Here is a 14,419-nt window from a genome sequence, read left to right as displayed (position 1 = left end):
TTCTTGACATGCCTTCCATCAAGAGGAGAAATCTGTCCCCTCCCCCCTGACACTGGGCAAGACTTAGTGACTGCCTCAATGAACAGAACGTGGTGGGAATGACAGTGTAGGATTTCTGAGCTTAGGAGGAAAAGAGCCACAGGGCTTCTGCCAGTTTCTCTTGGGACAGTCGCCCTGGGAGCCTTCAGTTGCCAATATAAGAGATTTAGATCCCTGAGACCGCCGTACGGAGAGACCACGAGGAGAGAGAGTTGCGTCGGGGGCCCTTTAGGGGATAAAGCTGACTTTGAGAGGACCCCAGACCCAGCCACTATCTGAGACCACGAGCCAGAATGGCCTCACTGAGCCCAGTCAACCCCCAGAATCATGAGCAAAAAAAAAAAAAAAAAAAAAAAATGGGATTGTTATTGTTTTAACCACTGTTTGGGGGGTGGTTTGTTGCCCAGCAACAGGCAACCAGAACAGCAAAGGGAAGGCAGTTGGTAATATCATCCCTTCATTCTCTCTTCGGTAAGAATCAGTTAAGCTGTTTGTTCATCGATTACCTGCCATGTCTGGGGACTCAGCCCACTGAGACTAGAGCCTTGGGAACTTGGGTACGTTGAGAAAAATTAAATGTTCATGTTGCCTGTAAATGACAGGATCATAAGAAGCTATGTCCGGAGCTGATGAAAAGGAATGGACATCACAAAAGATGTGGAATTGTGGAATTTGGAAATGACTTTCGAACATTTCTAAAGGCTGAGGAGGTAAGCCAGTTTGCGGTTTTGCACAAGATAATTGCATTTTTGGAAAGATCTCAGACGGGGAGAGAGAGAGAGAGAGAGAGAGAGAGAGAGAGAGAGAGAGAGAGTGTATGCGTATGCACGCATGTGTACACTCATACTCAGGTACTGAATAGCCAACGGTGTGGACTGTAATGGATCTATTTTTCCCTTTACCCAGCACTCCTCCCTTCTTTTGAGAACAATCCTTTCTCCCTTTTCCATTAGAAGGACCATCCCTCCCCCTCTTCCTTCACTACAAGGTCTGAAGCCGCCATTGCCATCTTCTTACAATACCCACTATCACCATTGATCAGGAGGTAAAAACCTGACCCAAGCCAGCCATCTCGGGCCCTTCCCCAGCATTGTTCACACTTGAACTGGGATGGGAATAGTGGGGTTGGAGGGAGAGACCCCTCCTTTCTAAACTTGGATCTGTTGAGACGTAAGACCAAGTCTGACAGTCGAAATGGTTCTAGCCTCGTGAAGAATCACATCAACCCAGAAAAACTAATTAATGAGAGACCAGGGAAGCCTGTACAGTGCTTCAGTCCTCACCTTTTCCACCATTTATTGGTATCAGCCAAAAATTCTCGGCCAAACTGCTTGATTCTATCATCCGCAACTGACAGAATCTTTAATGCAGTACTAGGTACATAGAAAGGGGCCAATTAGCTGTTTCCTACTGCTGTGCTTCTAGCAAGAAGGAGACAAGTCAAGTGCACATGAGAAAATCGCCGAAAACCACACTCCACTGGGACTCAGTGAGCCACCAAGGTGGCTTACCTCATCTCCCTACTGGGAGCCCTTAAAATGTAGGAACGCCCCGATCCCACCCCAGGCCTCCACATGGGAATCTTGAGATGGGGCCTGGGTGCTGGGATATTGTTAAAACTCCCTCGGTGGACTTCTGATGACGTAAACACAGATGTTTATCTCCACTTCCTCCTAAAGCCTGATAAAATGACAGCAAAAGTGTTAAAGAGGGGCTTCCCTGGTGGCGCAGTGGTTAAGAATCTGCCTGCCAATGCAGGGGACACGGGTTCGATCCCTGGTCTGGGAAGATCCCACACGCCCCAGAGCAACTATTCCCATGCGCCACAACTACTGAGCCTGCACTCGAGAGCCTGTGAGCCACAACTACCGAGCCCGCGTGCCTAGAGCCCGTGCTCCACAAGAGAAGCCTCTGCAATGAGAAGCCCCTCAAAGAAGAGTAGCCCCACTTGCCACAACTAGAGAGAGCCCATGTGTAGCAACGAAGACCCAATGCAGCCAAAAATAAATAAATAAAATTACACTAAAAAAAAATAATAATTAAACAGCTAAATATATACCAAAAAAAAAAAAAAAAAACCAGAAGAGCCAACAGCAGACGAGAAATATCAATAACATTCTGTAACATGGAAACTACATGGAGAATCAAAAAAGATAGCTGAGTCTAAGTGCCTGCTGGGAAGGCAATCAGAGGCAAGCCTATTGCACCCCAGGACCCCAGGAAGACTCAGGAGTTGGTAATATTATGTACCCCTGAAGACAGAGGTACAAAGTAGCGTCACAAAGAAGAGGATGACTGATTGGAAGTCTATGTAAGAAGCAGTTCATGCCCCGGGTGCCTGCCCCATCCATGCAGCCAGGCAACAGCTCTTCCCCCGCCAGGCAGAAAACTAGGTCCATTCTGGGAGGATAACCGAGACAGCGGCAGGAGTCTGCGGCTTAGGCACAGGTGAGGGCAAGATGAGATGCATCTAAAAGAGGAAAATTGAAGAAGATACTGCAAGCTGTATGGACAGAACCTCCTGCCCCTTCCCTTCTTGCTCCCCAAATGCTGGAACTAAATTGAAATTCTCAAGACAAGAGTATACAGAGGATTCCTCTCTGAGAAAACTGATGGGCCCAAGGGAAAGACTCCCTCCCAGATAAAAACATGTGGGTGTCCCCAACAAAAAGCCAAGTGTCCCCGTCCATCTTCCACACCAGCCCATAGCCCTTCTCATGCACACGGAGCTCCCATTCAGCTTCTCAAGAGCTCACACTTAAGTGGCAATGACAGCCAAGGATCCCAGACAAGTGAGGAAAACCACTACAGGAAGAGAGAGTCCAAAACCAATACACAGGACAAAGAAACCAGGAAGAAATAAAGACGATGCAGGGAAAAGAAGAAGAATTCCTTAAAAACTGTAATTCAAAAATTCAAATAAATAAATAAATTTTTTTAAACTTTAATTCATATCCTCTTAGATATAAAGGAAGGTATTACATCAAGGAAACTAGACTAAAATGCTATTTTTAAGCATCCTTTGAGAAGAAGACATATGACAGGAGAATAAAAGAAGTGGAAGATAAAGATGTGAAAAATTCACAGAAATTAGAATTTTTTAATGGGAAATTTTTTTAAAAAATGAATGATCATTCAGAAGATATTCCAAAAAGTGAAGACATAGGGAAAGAAATTGACTTCGAAAAAGGACAAGAGAAATTCTTAGAACTAAAGGATACACATTTCCCTTTTATGAGGCTGTAGGTGACAGAAAGTCCAATCTCAAAACCCAAAACACACTGGGTGACTCTTCATCTCATCTTTACACTGTTTACATTCACAGGGAATACATGGGAATAATAAAATAACAGTACTTACCAAGGGCTTGCTCTATACCAAGTACTTGTTGTGTTTCCTAGTCCCTATCTCTCATTTAATCTTCATGGCAATCCTATGAAGGAGGCACTGTTATCTTTCTCACTCGCAGATGAAAACACTAAGACTCAAAGAAGTAACTTTGGGACCTGTGACTCAACCCAAGACGGTCTGTCCTCCTAACCGTTACATTCTTCTGCATCTTGTCTGTTAATGCCAACTGTGTATATGTACACACACACACACACACACACACACACACACACACACACACAGATCTTTTTTTTCCCAACTTTTAGTGGGCTTTATTATTGTGTTTAAAATCTCCATTCCCCCCAACTCCATGCCACTGTTCCAAGATTCTTTTTTTTTTTTTTTTTTTTTTTTTTTTTTTTTTTTTTGCGGTATGCGGGCCTCTCCCGTTGCGGAGCACAGGCTCCGGACGCACAGGCTCCACGGCCATGGCTCACGGGCTTAGTTGCTCCGCGGCATGTGGGATCTTCCCGGACCGGGGCACGAACCCGTGTCTCCTGCATCCGCAGGCGGATTCTCAACCACTGCGCCACCGGGGAAGCCCCAAGATTCTTTTTTTTTAATTGAAGTATAGTTAATTTGCAATTTTGTGTTAGTTTCAAGTGTACTGCAAAGTGATTCAGTTACACATATCTATCTATCTATCTATCTCTCTATCTATTCTTTTTCAAATTCTTTTCCATTATAGGTTATTACAAGACATTGAGTATAGTTCCCCATGCCATATAGTAGGTCCCTGTTGTTTACCTGTTTTATATACAGTAGTGTGTATCTGTTAAGCCCAGCACACACACAGATCATTACCTGTGCCATCCCTTGCTCTCACTACTTGGGTAGCTGCTAACAACTCTTATTATTTGTTTTTATGGTGGTTATTTTACTTTTCAGAAAGACTTAATCCTTTGTACTACTTCACATTCTCAAGTTTTAACTAAATTGGTCATTTTCTGCTTTTCATTTGGGAGAAATGTGAAAAATAGATCAGTCCTTGGGTCTGTTACATCAGCTTATATGGCCTTTTAACCTCCCAGTCGGTCCTTGGAAGTCGAAATCCCCTAGAAAAGAAAAATCTTTTTTGTCCTGTTTGATGAAGTGAGGACCTGCTAAGGAAGGACTTTGCAGGGATGGAGAAAAGTACAAATGTCTGTCCCTCGCGTTCTCTGTGAAATGCAAAGACCAGCTTGGCAGCCAGTATTGATAGATCTTGGGAGAGGAGCAAGACCGCCTTTCACCAAGGAACGTTTTATTGAAATTGCAAAGATAATGTCAACTGTGCCTGTCTTTGGACTTTATTCTAAAGGAAGAGCATATATTCAGCTGGCAATGACAGAAACTTTCAAGACACGTTGACTACTATGGAACACTAGTATACACCAGCACTGAAAAGCATGGAAAAAGCTCATAAAATGCCTCGAAGGCGACATTGTTACTGCACGGCAAGAAGAGGGCTTTCTTCAAAAATGCACATTTTATGCAGTTGCTTAAGTTCTGCCTGTCCATCGAGGTGGTCTGAATGTGTCTGTTTCCATAGTGTCTCTAAGACTCCCATCCTGCTCCGCAAAGATTCTGCATAAGCAGTGCCCAACTGCTAGCAGAGATCATCTCTTCCAATTCTCAAAGGGCGAAAAGAGCAATGAGGGGATTCGAGTTGGCTCCAGGCCAATATGTGCCAGCTGTATATTGCTGAAGCAGAGAATAGAGAGATTAGAAAACAGGGGTTATATCTACCAAAAGGAGAAAAGGCGGGTACAATGATGGACCAGCTTTCAAGAAGAGGTTGTCCTGTGAAGTACTGAAAACAACTTTTTGGTAAAGTGAGAACATTATTTTCTTAAGCCACCAAGTTACAGTTATGCTGTTGACTACTTAAGGGATTATTAGAATCTTGGGAATCACCTATATATCAAGCTAAACAAATGGCAACATTCAACAAGGAACAGCAATCATTCAATCATCCCCAAATGGACAACACTCCAGGCATTTCACTTGAATATTTTTAAATTAATTTTTCTAAATTACTAAAAAAAGTATTTTGCCATTTACCCAGGTTTTCACGTTATTTCATTGTGAACTTTAAGATACCTTTATGGAGTGGACAGGCCTGCTATTACTCGTCCCCTTTTACAAAGAAGGAAACCAAGGCTCAGGAAAGTTTAGAGGTTGGCTCAAGGTCCCACAATTAGTAAGAATAATGGCTAAATTAGTACAGTACTTTAGAAGACACAAAGCACTTTCAAGTACATCATATTCCATGGAACCCTCCTAACAGTCCTGTGAGAATAATGTTACGGATAGGTTCATTTCTCAGAGATAAACTGAGGCTCTGAGGGGTGAGAAGGTTTTCACAGTTGCTAACATTGGTCCGTATAAGACCCACGTCTCAAATTCCAAATCTCACCCTCTTTCCACTTGAGTTCAAACCCAGCTCTATCAAGTACAAATCCACTGCACTTTCTTCTAAGCCATCTGCCCTTGAAGAAGATGGAGAAATAAATCTGCTTCGTCTTTAACTGGCAATTGTTGAGCCAGATGTTTTGAGAGGTTTAGCATCCTTGGGTTCTATGTTGACTCTTTCAGCTCAGCTCAGGGGATATTGGAGCAATAGTCTACCCAGCAGTCAATTTAAGCTGATTTACAAATGGAAGATGCCTGGGAAACTGTAGAAGTCTTAACATGCCCTTATAGAGCACGATATTTGACATTTTAGATCCAGCTAAGAACATCCATGGCTTAAGAACAGCGAAGTGTGTCTTGGAATGCCACCACTAAGACCTGAACCAGACCAACATACTCGAAATGGAAAGGACTAAGTAAGGTAGTTTCAAACAACACGATACTCAAGCGGCCATCTACAAAATGTCCTGTGTACCCTAGACACTCCTTCTTTAGAGTAATCTAAATTGGGGTCCAGTGTGGGAGACAGTGTATCTACAAACAAAGCCCAAAAGTTATTAGTCTTAACTTGGCGTTCTATCACTTTCCTTATTTTCTCATTCAAAGTTAACCTTACTTTGGCATTGATTTTGGTGTCTAATTTCATTTTTCAAGCAAAATTTAGGCTGTCATTTCCACACACATGCACGGCCTGAGAAACAGCTCTGGTGACAACTTTTTTAATTAAAGTTCCTCATGACCAAACAATAGCGCTTCATTCATCTGAATTGAAAGACCAGGTTGTCAGAAAATCTGTAAGCTGTTTCCACAAAACTCCCTAAGTGCTCTGAATAGCACCTCTGTCCAGCTCCCTTCACCGATCTGGCTTCAGCACAAAACTTGGCTCAGTAGGTTTCATAAAACCAGTCTTGAGCTGCCATACACACCCAGGGGGTTTTGTGTTGACTCTGAAAATACCATGTATTTACCGTGTATTTAATCTTTCCATGCGACATGCTCATTCGCTCAGTTTCCACATTCCTGAAATATTAGAAGTTTCTTGGGTGCTCAAGGTCTGCTTTGAGACATCAAATTAGCTGATTGCTTTTTAAGTTTTGTACAAAACATTAAGAACTACTCTCCTTTCAACATTCTTATTTTCCTAAACAACGTGAAGGCTGGGTGAGAAGAGGAAAACTTAATATTGGGATGAAAAAGTCCCAAGATTTTCTGTTTTCGTTTATGGAATTCTTGTGTAACTATGTAAAGAATCTTTGAATTCAATGCCGAATCTCAATGTCAATGGAAATCTTGGTCCCAAGAGAATTGCTAGGGATTTAAAACAGAAAATAGCTCACAGACATGTGTAGCTGGCGTTAAGTCTGAGAAGCCAGCTTATTAGGGAAGCTACTCTTTGAATTGCAGCATGAAAGGCTGATCTCGTGGCTGCAGACAGTATCTCGACTCAGGGAAGGTAGAGCAGGTGTCTATGGTGATTCTCAGATTTTGCATTTGATTTTTTTTTTCAATTAAATGAGAAGTTAGGAGCCTCTCGATTGCTCACGTTTGTTTTTGGTACAGCTGCTCCCAGGAGAAGCGGTATCTTCGCCATCTGTGAATCGGCAGTGACTCCCAACTTTACGTCGCAGCATATGTTAGCAGCAGTTTTCTATTGCTCGTGCACTTGATATGCTCCTTGAAATCCCTACTTAAAACTCACTTCTCCTGTGCTTCCGTGTGTGTAAGCCCACCAGCTTGCTCCCGGGTCACTATGGTGTGTCTCCATTTAATTTAGCACCTATTACACGCCTGTTCCTCTCCATGCTCTCAACAACCTTCAGGGATAGATCGTTTTTTTAAATTTATGTTATTGAAGTAGAGTTGATTTACAATGTTGTGTTAATTTCTGCTGCACAGCAGAGTGATTCAGTTTTACATATATATACATTCTTTTTCATATTCTCTTCCATTATGGTTTATCACAGGATATTTTTTTTCTTCCTTTTAAATTTATTTATTTATTTTTGGCTGCATTGGGTCTTTGTTGCTGCAATGCGGGCTTTCTCTAGTTGTGGCGAGCGGGGACTACTCTTCGTTGCGGTGCGTGGTCTTCTCATTGCGGTGGCTTCTCTTGTTGCGAAGCACGGGCTCTAGGCGTGGGTTTCAGCAGCTGTGGCTTGCGGGCTCTACAGCGCAGGCTCAGTAGCTGTGGCGCACGGGCTTGGCTGTTCCGCAGCATGTGGGATCTTCCCAGACCAGGGCTTGAACCCATGTCCCCTGCACTGGCAGGCGGATTCTTAACCACTGCGCCGCCAGGGAAGCCCCTATCACAGGATATTGAATACAGTTCCCTGTGCTATCCAGTAGGACCTTGTTGTTTATACATCCTGTATAGAACAGTTTGCATCTGCAAACCCCAAACTCCCAATGCATCCTTTCCCCACCTCTCCTCACCCTTGGCAACCACAAGTCTTTTCTCTGTGATTCTGTTTCTGTTTCATAGATAGGTTCATTTGTGTCATATTTTAGATTCCACATATAAGTGATATCATATGGCATTTGTCTTTCTCTGTCTGACTTACTTCACTTAGTATGATAATCTCTAGGTCCATCCATGTTGCTTCAAATGGTGTTATTTCATTCCTTTTTATGGCTGAGTAGTATTCCATTGTATATATATACCACATCTTCTTTATCTATTCATCTTTTGATGGATATTTAGGTTGCTTCCATGTTTTAGCTATTGTGAATAGTGCTTCTGTGAACATAATGGTGCATGTATCTTCTTGAGTTATAGTTTTGTCTGGGTATATGCCCAGGAGTGGGATTGCTGGATCGTATGGCAACTCTATTTTTAGTTTTTTGAAGACCCTCCATACTGTTAACCATAGTGACTGCACCAATTTACACTCCTTCAGGGATAAGTTTTGATGTCCCAGTTGTATAGATGAGCAAAGGGAGGTTCAGAGAGATCAAAGTAATTCAGCCACAGTCACAAAGCTTGTCACTGGGAGAACTGGGATTTGCTCCCAGGGTTACCTGACTGCAGAGCCTGGCCTAGCCATTCCCAGTGTCCTGCTCCTTCATGATGTACCACGTATGCCTGGAGCAGGAGAAGGCCTGTGAACAACGAAAAGCCTTGGCCACATGTGTTATAAACGTCACACGGATGATGGGTGAGGCTCGTAGATTCAGCGAGACTTCCAGATCATCTAGCTCAAACTTCTACCCCAATCAATAATCCCTCCACGGGAGTCCAGTTTCCCAGCCTGTACTTGAGTTGTTTTTAAATGAAAAAAAAAAAAAAAAGATGGTAAATGGCCATGGCTATGATCACATTTACTTGTAAATATTCTTCCAGTGTTTGCGTTTCTGCAGCAACGTTCTGTTTGGGAACAATTGTGCAAACAGCCACGATCAGGTTGGATCAGTGTATTCCCACCAGCAGAGCCAGGCCCACAGGAGAGACTCCGTAGTAAGGCATATTCAGGAATTGCAGTTCTTGTTGCTGTTTATATGCTTTCCTGGGACTGACAGTCTCGAAAGTGGTTCCCCAAAGGGCAGAACAGCATCCTTTTGAAACTGCACAAACAACATGAAAAACAGCACACAAATGCCAAAAGCAGAGGAATCTCTTACAATTCCACGAGCTGAATTAATCATCTGTTTTCATTCTCCTTGCTTCCCGCTAGTCCTTGCCACATGTAAACATGATTTTTAGGGTTGTAATGAGGTATACCTGCAATTTGCTATTCCACTTTGACAGCTTAACATTATATCATAAGCATTTCCTGTAGCTACACAGTCTGCCTGATTCTAAGTTTTAGTGACTGCATGATAACCCATCAAATTGACACAATGTAATTTACTTAACAACTCTTCGGTTGTTTCTAGTTGTTTATTATAAATTACTCCAAGATGATCATCTTCATTTTTATTGACTTTTCCTTCTTTTGGATTCGTTCCTTGGAGTCAAAAATCGGTATACTCTTTAAAAAAATAAAGTTGATGCAAGTGGATTCTGCGTTGAATTTTATGACATACAACAGATCCGAGTCTTTAGTGGAATTCACATCAGGAGTGGTTGTTCTTCCACATATTACTTAGCATTTAGGAGTCTAATCACTTCGTGTCATAAATCAATAAAATTCTGCTCTCAATGAGCGTACTTGCCAAAAGAAAGTAAAAAGTCAGGTTTCTTTTTTTTTTTTTAAAAAGAGTTAAGCAATTTTCAACTCTTCCCCCCAAAGAAAGTTTTTAAATTTTTGTTATCTTTCCTTTTTTAAGTCAGTCACATCTACCTTTTATAGTCTTCAAGCACAGGTTTTTAAGCAAGAAGATGAGGTCACTGGATTTGTTATTCAGGCAGATCACTTTGTCCCCAACATGAGAGGTGGCCTGGACAGGGTAGAGGAGTAGCAGGGGTCTAGTTACGAGACCCCAGCCAGAGTCCCAGCAGGAAAGGGTGGTGAGGCTCTGAAGTATGTAGGGCAGGTGTGATGGGGATGGTCAGAAGGGGCCAACACAGGTGACAGAATGGTCAGAGCTTGGGCTTCCCTGGTGGCGCAGTGGTTAAGAATCCACCTGCCAGTGCAGGGGACACGGGTTCGAGCCCTGGTCCCGGAAGATCCCACATGCTGCAGAGTAACTAAACTCATGTGCCACAACTACTGAGCCTGCTCTCTAGAGCCCATGAGTCACAGCTACTGAGCCCACATGCTGCAACTACTAAAGTCTGTGTGCCTAGAGCCCATGCTCCACAACAAGAGATGCCACAGCAATGAGAAGCCTGTGCACCTCACCAAAGAGTAGCCTCCACTCGCTACAACTATAGAAAGCCTGCTCGCAACAACGAAGACCCAACGCAGCCAAAAATAAAAATAAATAAACAAAATTTACAAAAAAAAAAAAGAATGGTCAGAGCTTGAAGGTCAATCAGATATGCAGGTTAGGCAAGTGAACTTGTTTGCCAGGGTTTGGGAGATTTTCAGAGGTGAGGTGAGACTCCACCTGCCTCAGGCTTAGGTGTAGGAAAGACAGACACCTGCTAATTCAGAGTCCTTTGAGGTACCCCAAATCTGAGCTCACCTATCCAAAATGCTGCCATAGGAGGGTCATTCGTTTAAGTTGACATCCTCTCCATCAGTCTCCAGTTATGAGGCGACCTGCCCTTGAATGAATGACACATTATGACATCATCCACAGTGTGGTACTGGGGAAGGGGCACTGGGCTAGGGAGTCAGAGAACTGAGTCCTAGTCTTTGTTGCATGGCCACAGGGAGTCACTTGATCCTCCTAAGCCTCAGTTTATTTATCTGTAAAATGGGGATAATAATGACTGTGCTGCCTCTTTCACAAGTTGTGTTTGATTATCATGTGAGCTCACGTATGTGAACTGTCTGTAAACTCTGATGTATGACACAGATGTTGGCGGGGTGAGAGGGCAGGAAGGGGAGGCAGGAAGCTGATCATGTCACCAACTGTTGCTGAATGGTGGAGAACAGAGCCTTAAATGAGTGGGACACAGGACAGGTAATAAATGTTGATGAGTGTACCTGAAGGGTTGTCTTAATCTGTTAGGGCTGTCATAACAAAATACCACAGACTGGGTGGCTTAAACAACAGACACTTATTTCTCATACTTCTGGAGGCTGGGAAGTCCTAGATAAAGCTGCTGGCAGATTCTGTTCCTGGTGAGGGCTCTCTTACTGCCTTGCAGGTGACTGCCCTCTCACTGTGTCCTCACAAGGTGGAGAGAGTGAGCTCTGAGGTCTCTTCCTCTTCTTATAAAGGCACTAATCCCATCACGGGACCCCACCCTCATGACCTCATCCGAACCAAATTACCTCCCAAAGGCCCTGCTTCCAAAAACCATCCCATGGGGGCCAGCGCTTCAACATATGAATGGCAGAGCACTGGAGAACAGAGCACTAAGAGAAACAGACCTAAAGGGGAGGCTGATGGGACTCTGAGCACCCGGAATAAGGGGATGCTTGAGGACAGCGAGTAAGGTGTGAATCCTGCCTCTGTCACTTTCTAGAGCTGGACAACTTGGATGGGTCACTAACCGCCTCCACTAAAATGAAGACTTAACTGTTCATCCACCAAATATTTTATTGAGTTGCTACTGTATGCCAGGAACAGTTGTAGGTGCTGGGGATAAAAAGTTACACAAGACAGGCCACGTCCCTGACATTGTGAAGCATACATCCCCAAGGGATGGTAACAGCGTCCCATGGGGTTGCTCTGAAGAGTCCGTGGTATAAGCTGCATGGCGTGGTGATTGTGCAGAATAAGGTGCTCTAGAATTGTTAGCTGCTATTATCATTTGTTTCACCATTTCTCCTCAGGTTGGTCCTGTTAAGATGCTATATGAATAGAACAACTGCATAGAAATCAGGGGCATCAACCCAGAGGTCCATTCATACGTCGCATCTGTTTGTATTTGCTGCCGTGGAGAGAACTTCCAGGGTCACCTCCACACTGCTCATTTCACTGGGTAGCCAATATCTGTGCCATTTAACCATTCTCTGGGCTCCCTTCTCCAATGAGTCCAGAAGGGCACTGCTTATTTAGGAAATGACATGTTCCGAGTTATTAATACATTCCAAATATTAAAATTTCAGTCGAAGCACTGGGAAAATCATGGCAGGCTCATAATTTAGGGAGGCCAGGTGGCTAATGAATGCTTGGTGCCCAGGAATATCTCGATTCCTCTACCCCTCTCTCCCAATTAACAAAAGCACTGATGATCTCAGGGCTGTTTCTGGCCAGCTGGGATAAATTAGCCCACTGGCAGCTGCCCAAATGATGTATTTTAAGGGCACAGGCCATGTGGCTCTCTATTGCAAAGCAATTGGGGTCACCGTGTTTGCATATGGATTAACTTGCTGTGCAGGGATCCTACCCACTTACTGCGCCTGCTGTGGGTTGACACACAGTAGCTATTCAGCAAGGATGTAGAGGAGGCAGACCTAACGATCCTTCAGGATGCCCCCATCTTCATTTCTCTCTATTCCCATTTTTATTACTTTCAGCAAAGGGAATTCAATAGGCTTTCCCTATCTATTTTCACAGTCCCTTTGCTTAGAAGGAATTTCCCACAATTGATGGAAAAACATATCTGGATGAGTACGGCTGGAGGACCATAAAGATCCATATGAATGGGACTTGAAAGTTACCAGCTTGGCCCATTTTCCTTAGTGATTCCAAGGCAAGGTGTGTTGAAGTTATAGTCATTTAAAATAAACTGGTGGGCTTCCCTGGTGGCGAAGTGCTTAGGAGTCACGGGTTTGAGCCCTGGTCTGGGAAGATCCCACATGCCGTGGAGCAACTAAACCCGTGCACCACAACTACTGAGCCCGCGCGCTACAACTACTGAAGCCCGCGCGCCTAGAGCCCGTGCTCCACAACAAGAGAAGCCACGACAATGAGAAGCCCGTGCACCGCAACGAAGAGTAGCCCCCGCTCACCGCAACTAGAGAAAGTCCGCCCGCAACAAAGAAGACCCAACACAGCCCAAAATCAATCAATCAATCAATTTTAAAATAAATAAATAAACTGTTAATTGGACGAGCTGTTCTCTGAGGGAAACCCAGGGCAAATCACGGTGAATGGACTCAGGTGGTAATTGCTCTGTTGTGAAGAGTGTCTAGATGTTCCTGAGTATTCTGTCTCCATTCCCCTGAGCAATTATGTGCAACACGGAGGAGAGGACTGACTTACTCCCTCTTCTACATCAACAAACATCTACCAATGACCTACCATGTTCGACGTACACCACTAAACATTGGAAGGGTCCAAAGTTGTACAAGACAGTCCCCAGCAACACAAGGTCGTACAGTTTAGATGCCAATTGCTCTGCTATCCTTATGACCCGTGATCATAGGTCCTGGATTTGCTAGACTAGCTTTTTTTTTTTTTTCTTGCCCCTCCAAAACAGGCTAGTTTTAATACTTCATCTTCTATGTCATTATCCCCATAACTCATTGAAGTACTCCAATAACCTGCATCCAAACTGCATTTCTCAGACCACCTCTCCTATCTGGAAGCAAAGCAAAAATCCTGTCAAACCATGCGTTCTGGTTTTTAGCTAGAAATGATGGTCACTGAACACAGGAGTAGCTCCTACCATAAGGTGAGTGACAATTCATAATTCTACAAAGGCAGTTAACAAGGAGCGTGAGCCTTTCCAGCAAGGTTTCCTAAACTATGACTTGTTTTCGATGGCCCTTGCGCTGCTTCTCGTTTCATTAATTAATTAACTATGCATCTATCCAATGAATGACAGTGAATAAGACACAGTCCTGACCTCCCAGAAACTTACACCATAGCCTGGCGGGGAAAACAGACAAAAAACTAGGCAAAGCGGCAACTGGAGAAATAACTGGAGCCTCCTATGTGCTGTGAAGATGGACTTGACTCTGGGCACTGAGAGCCACTGTGGGGTCTTAAGCAGAGGTGGGAGTTGCACTTTAGAAAAGTTGATCTCACTACAGTGCAAAGGGGTTGAAGGGGGCAAGGCTGAAGGGAGGCAGGCAGACACAGAGGACGTTCTCATGATATCCCAGGGATTACTGCCACAAAAAGCTCCATCAAGGGGGATTTCAGTTCTTGA

At 43.8% G+C, this 14,419-nt stretch overlaps 1 protein-coding gene across 2 annotated transcripts in view; it reads left to right on the top strand.

The window, feature by feature from the left end:
• Window positions 1-447: 447 nt before the first annotated feature.
• CNMD (chondromodulin) overlaps window positions 448-14,419 on the top strand; it is a 52,498-nt gene continuing 38,526 nt past the window's right edge. Inside the window, exons 1-2 of one of the 2 annotated variants that reach the window (XM_067016541.1) lie at window positions 448-510; window positions 642-749. In XM_067016541.1, the coding sequence (XP_066872642.1) occupies window positions 669-749 (81 nt within the window). In that variant the 5' untranslated portion in view covers window positions 448-510; window positions 642-668. The remainder of the gene's footprint in view (window positions 511-641; window positions 750-14,419) is intronic. The other variant, XM_067016540.1, reaches the window with a different exon arrangement.

Source organism: Kogia breviceps, chromosome 16 (assembly GCF_026419965.1).
Source record: "Kogia breviceps isolate mKogBre1 chromosome 16, mKogBre1 haplotype 1, whole genome shotgun sequence".
In the NCBI taxonomy this organism is placed as follows: Eukaryota; Metazoa; Chordata; class Mammalia; order Artiodactyla; family Physeteridae; genus Kogia; species Kogia breviceps.
Note: the sequence above shows the minus strand (reverse complement) of the source record. Positions and strands in the feature narration are given on the sequence as shown.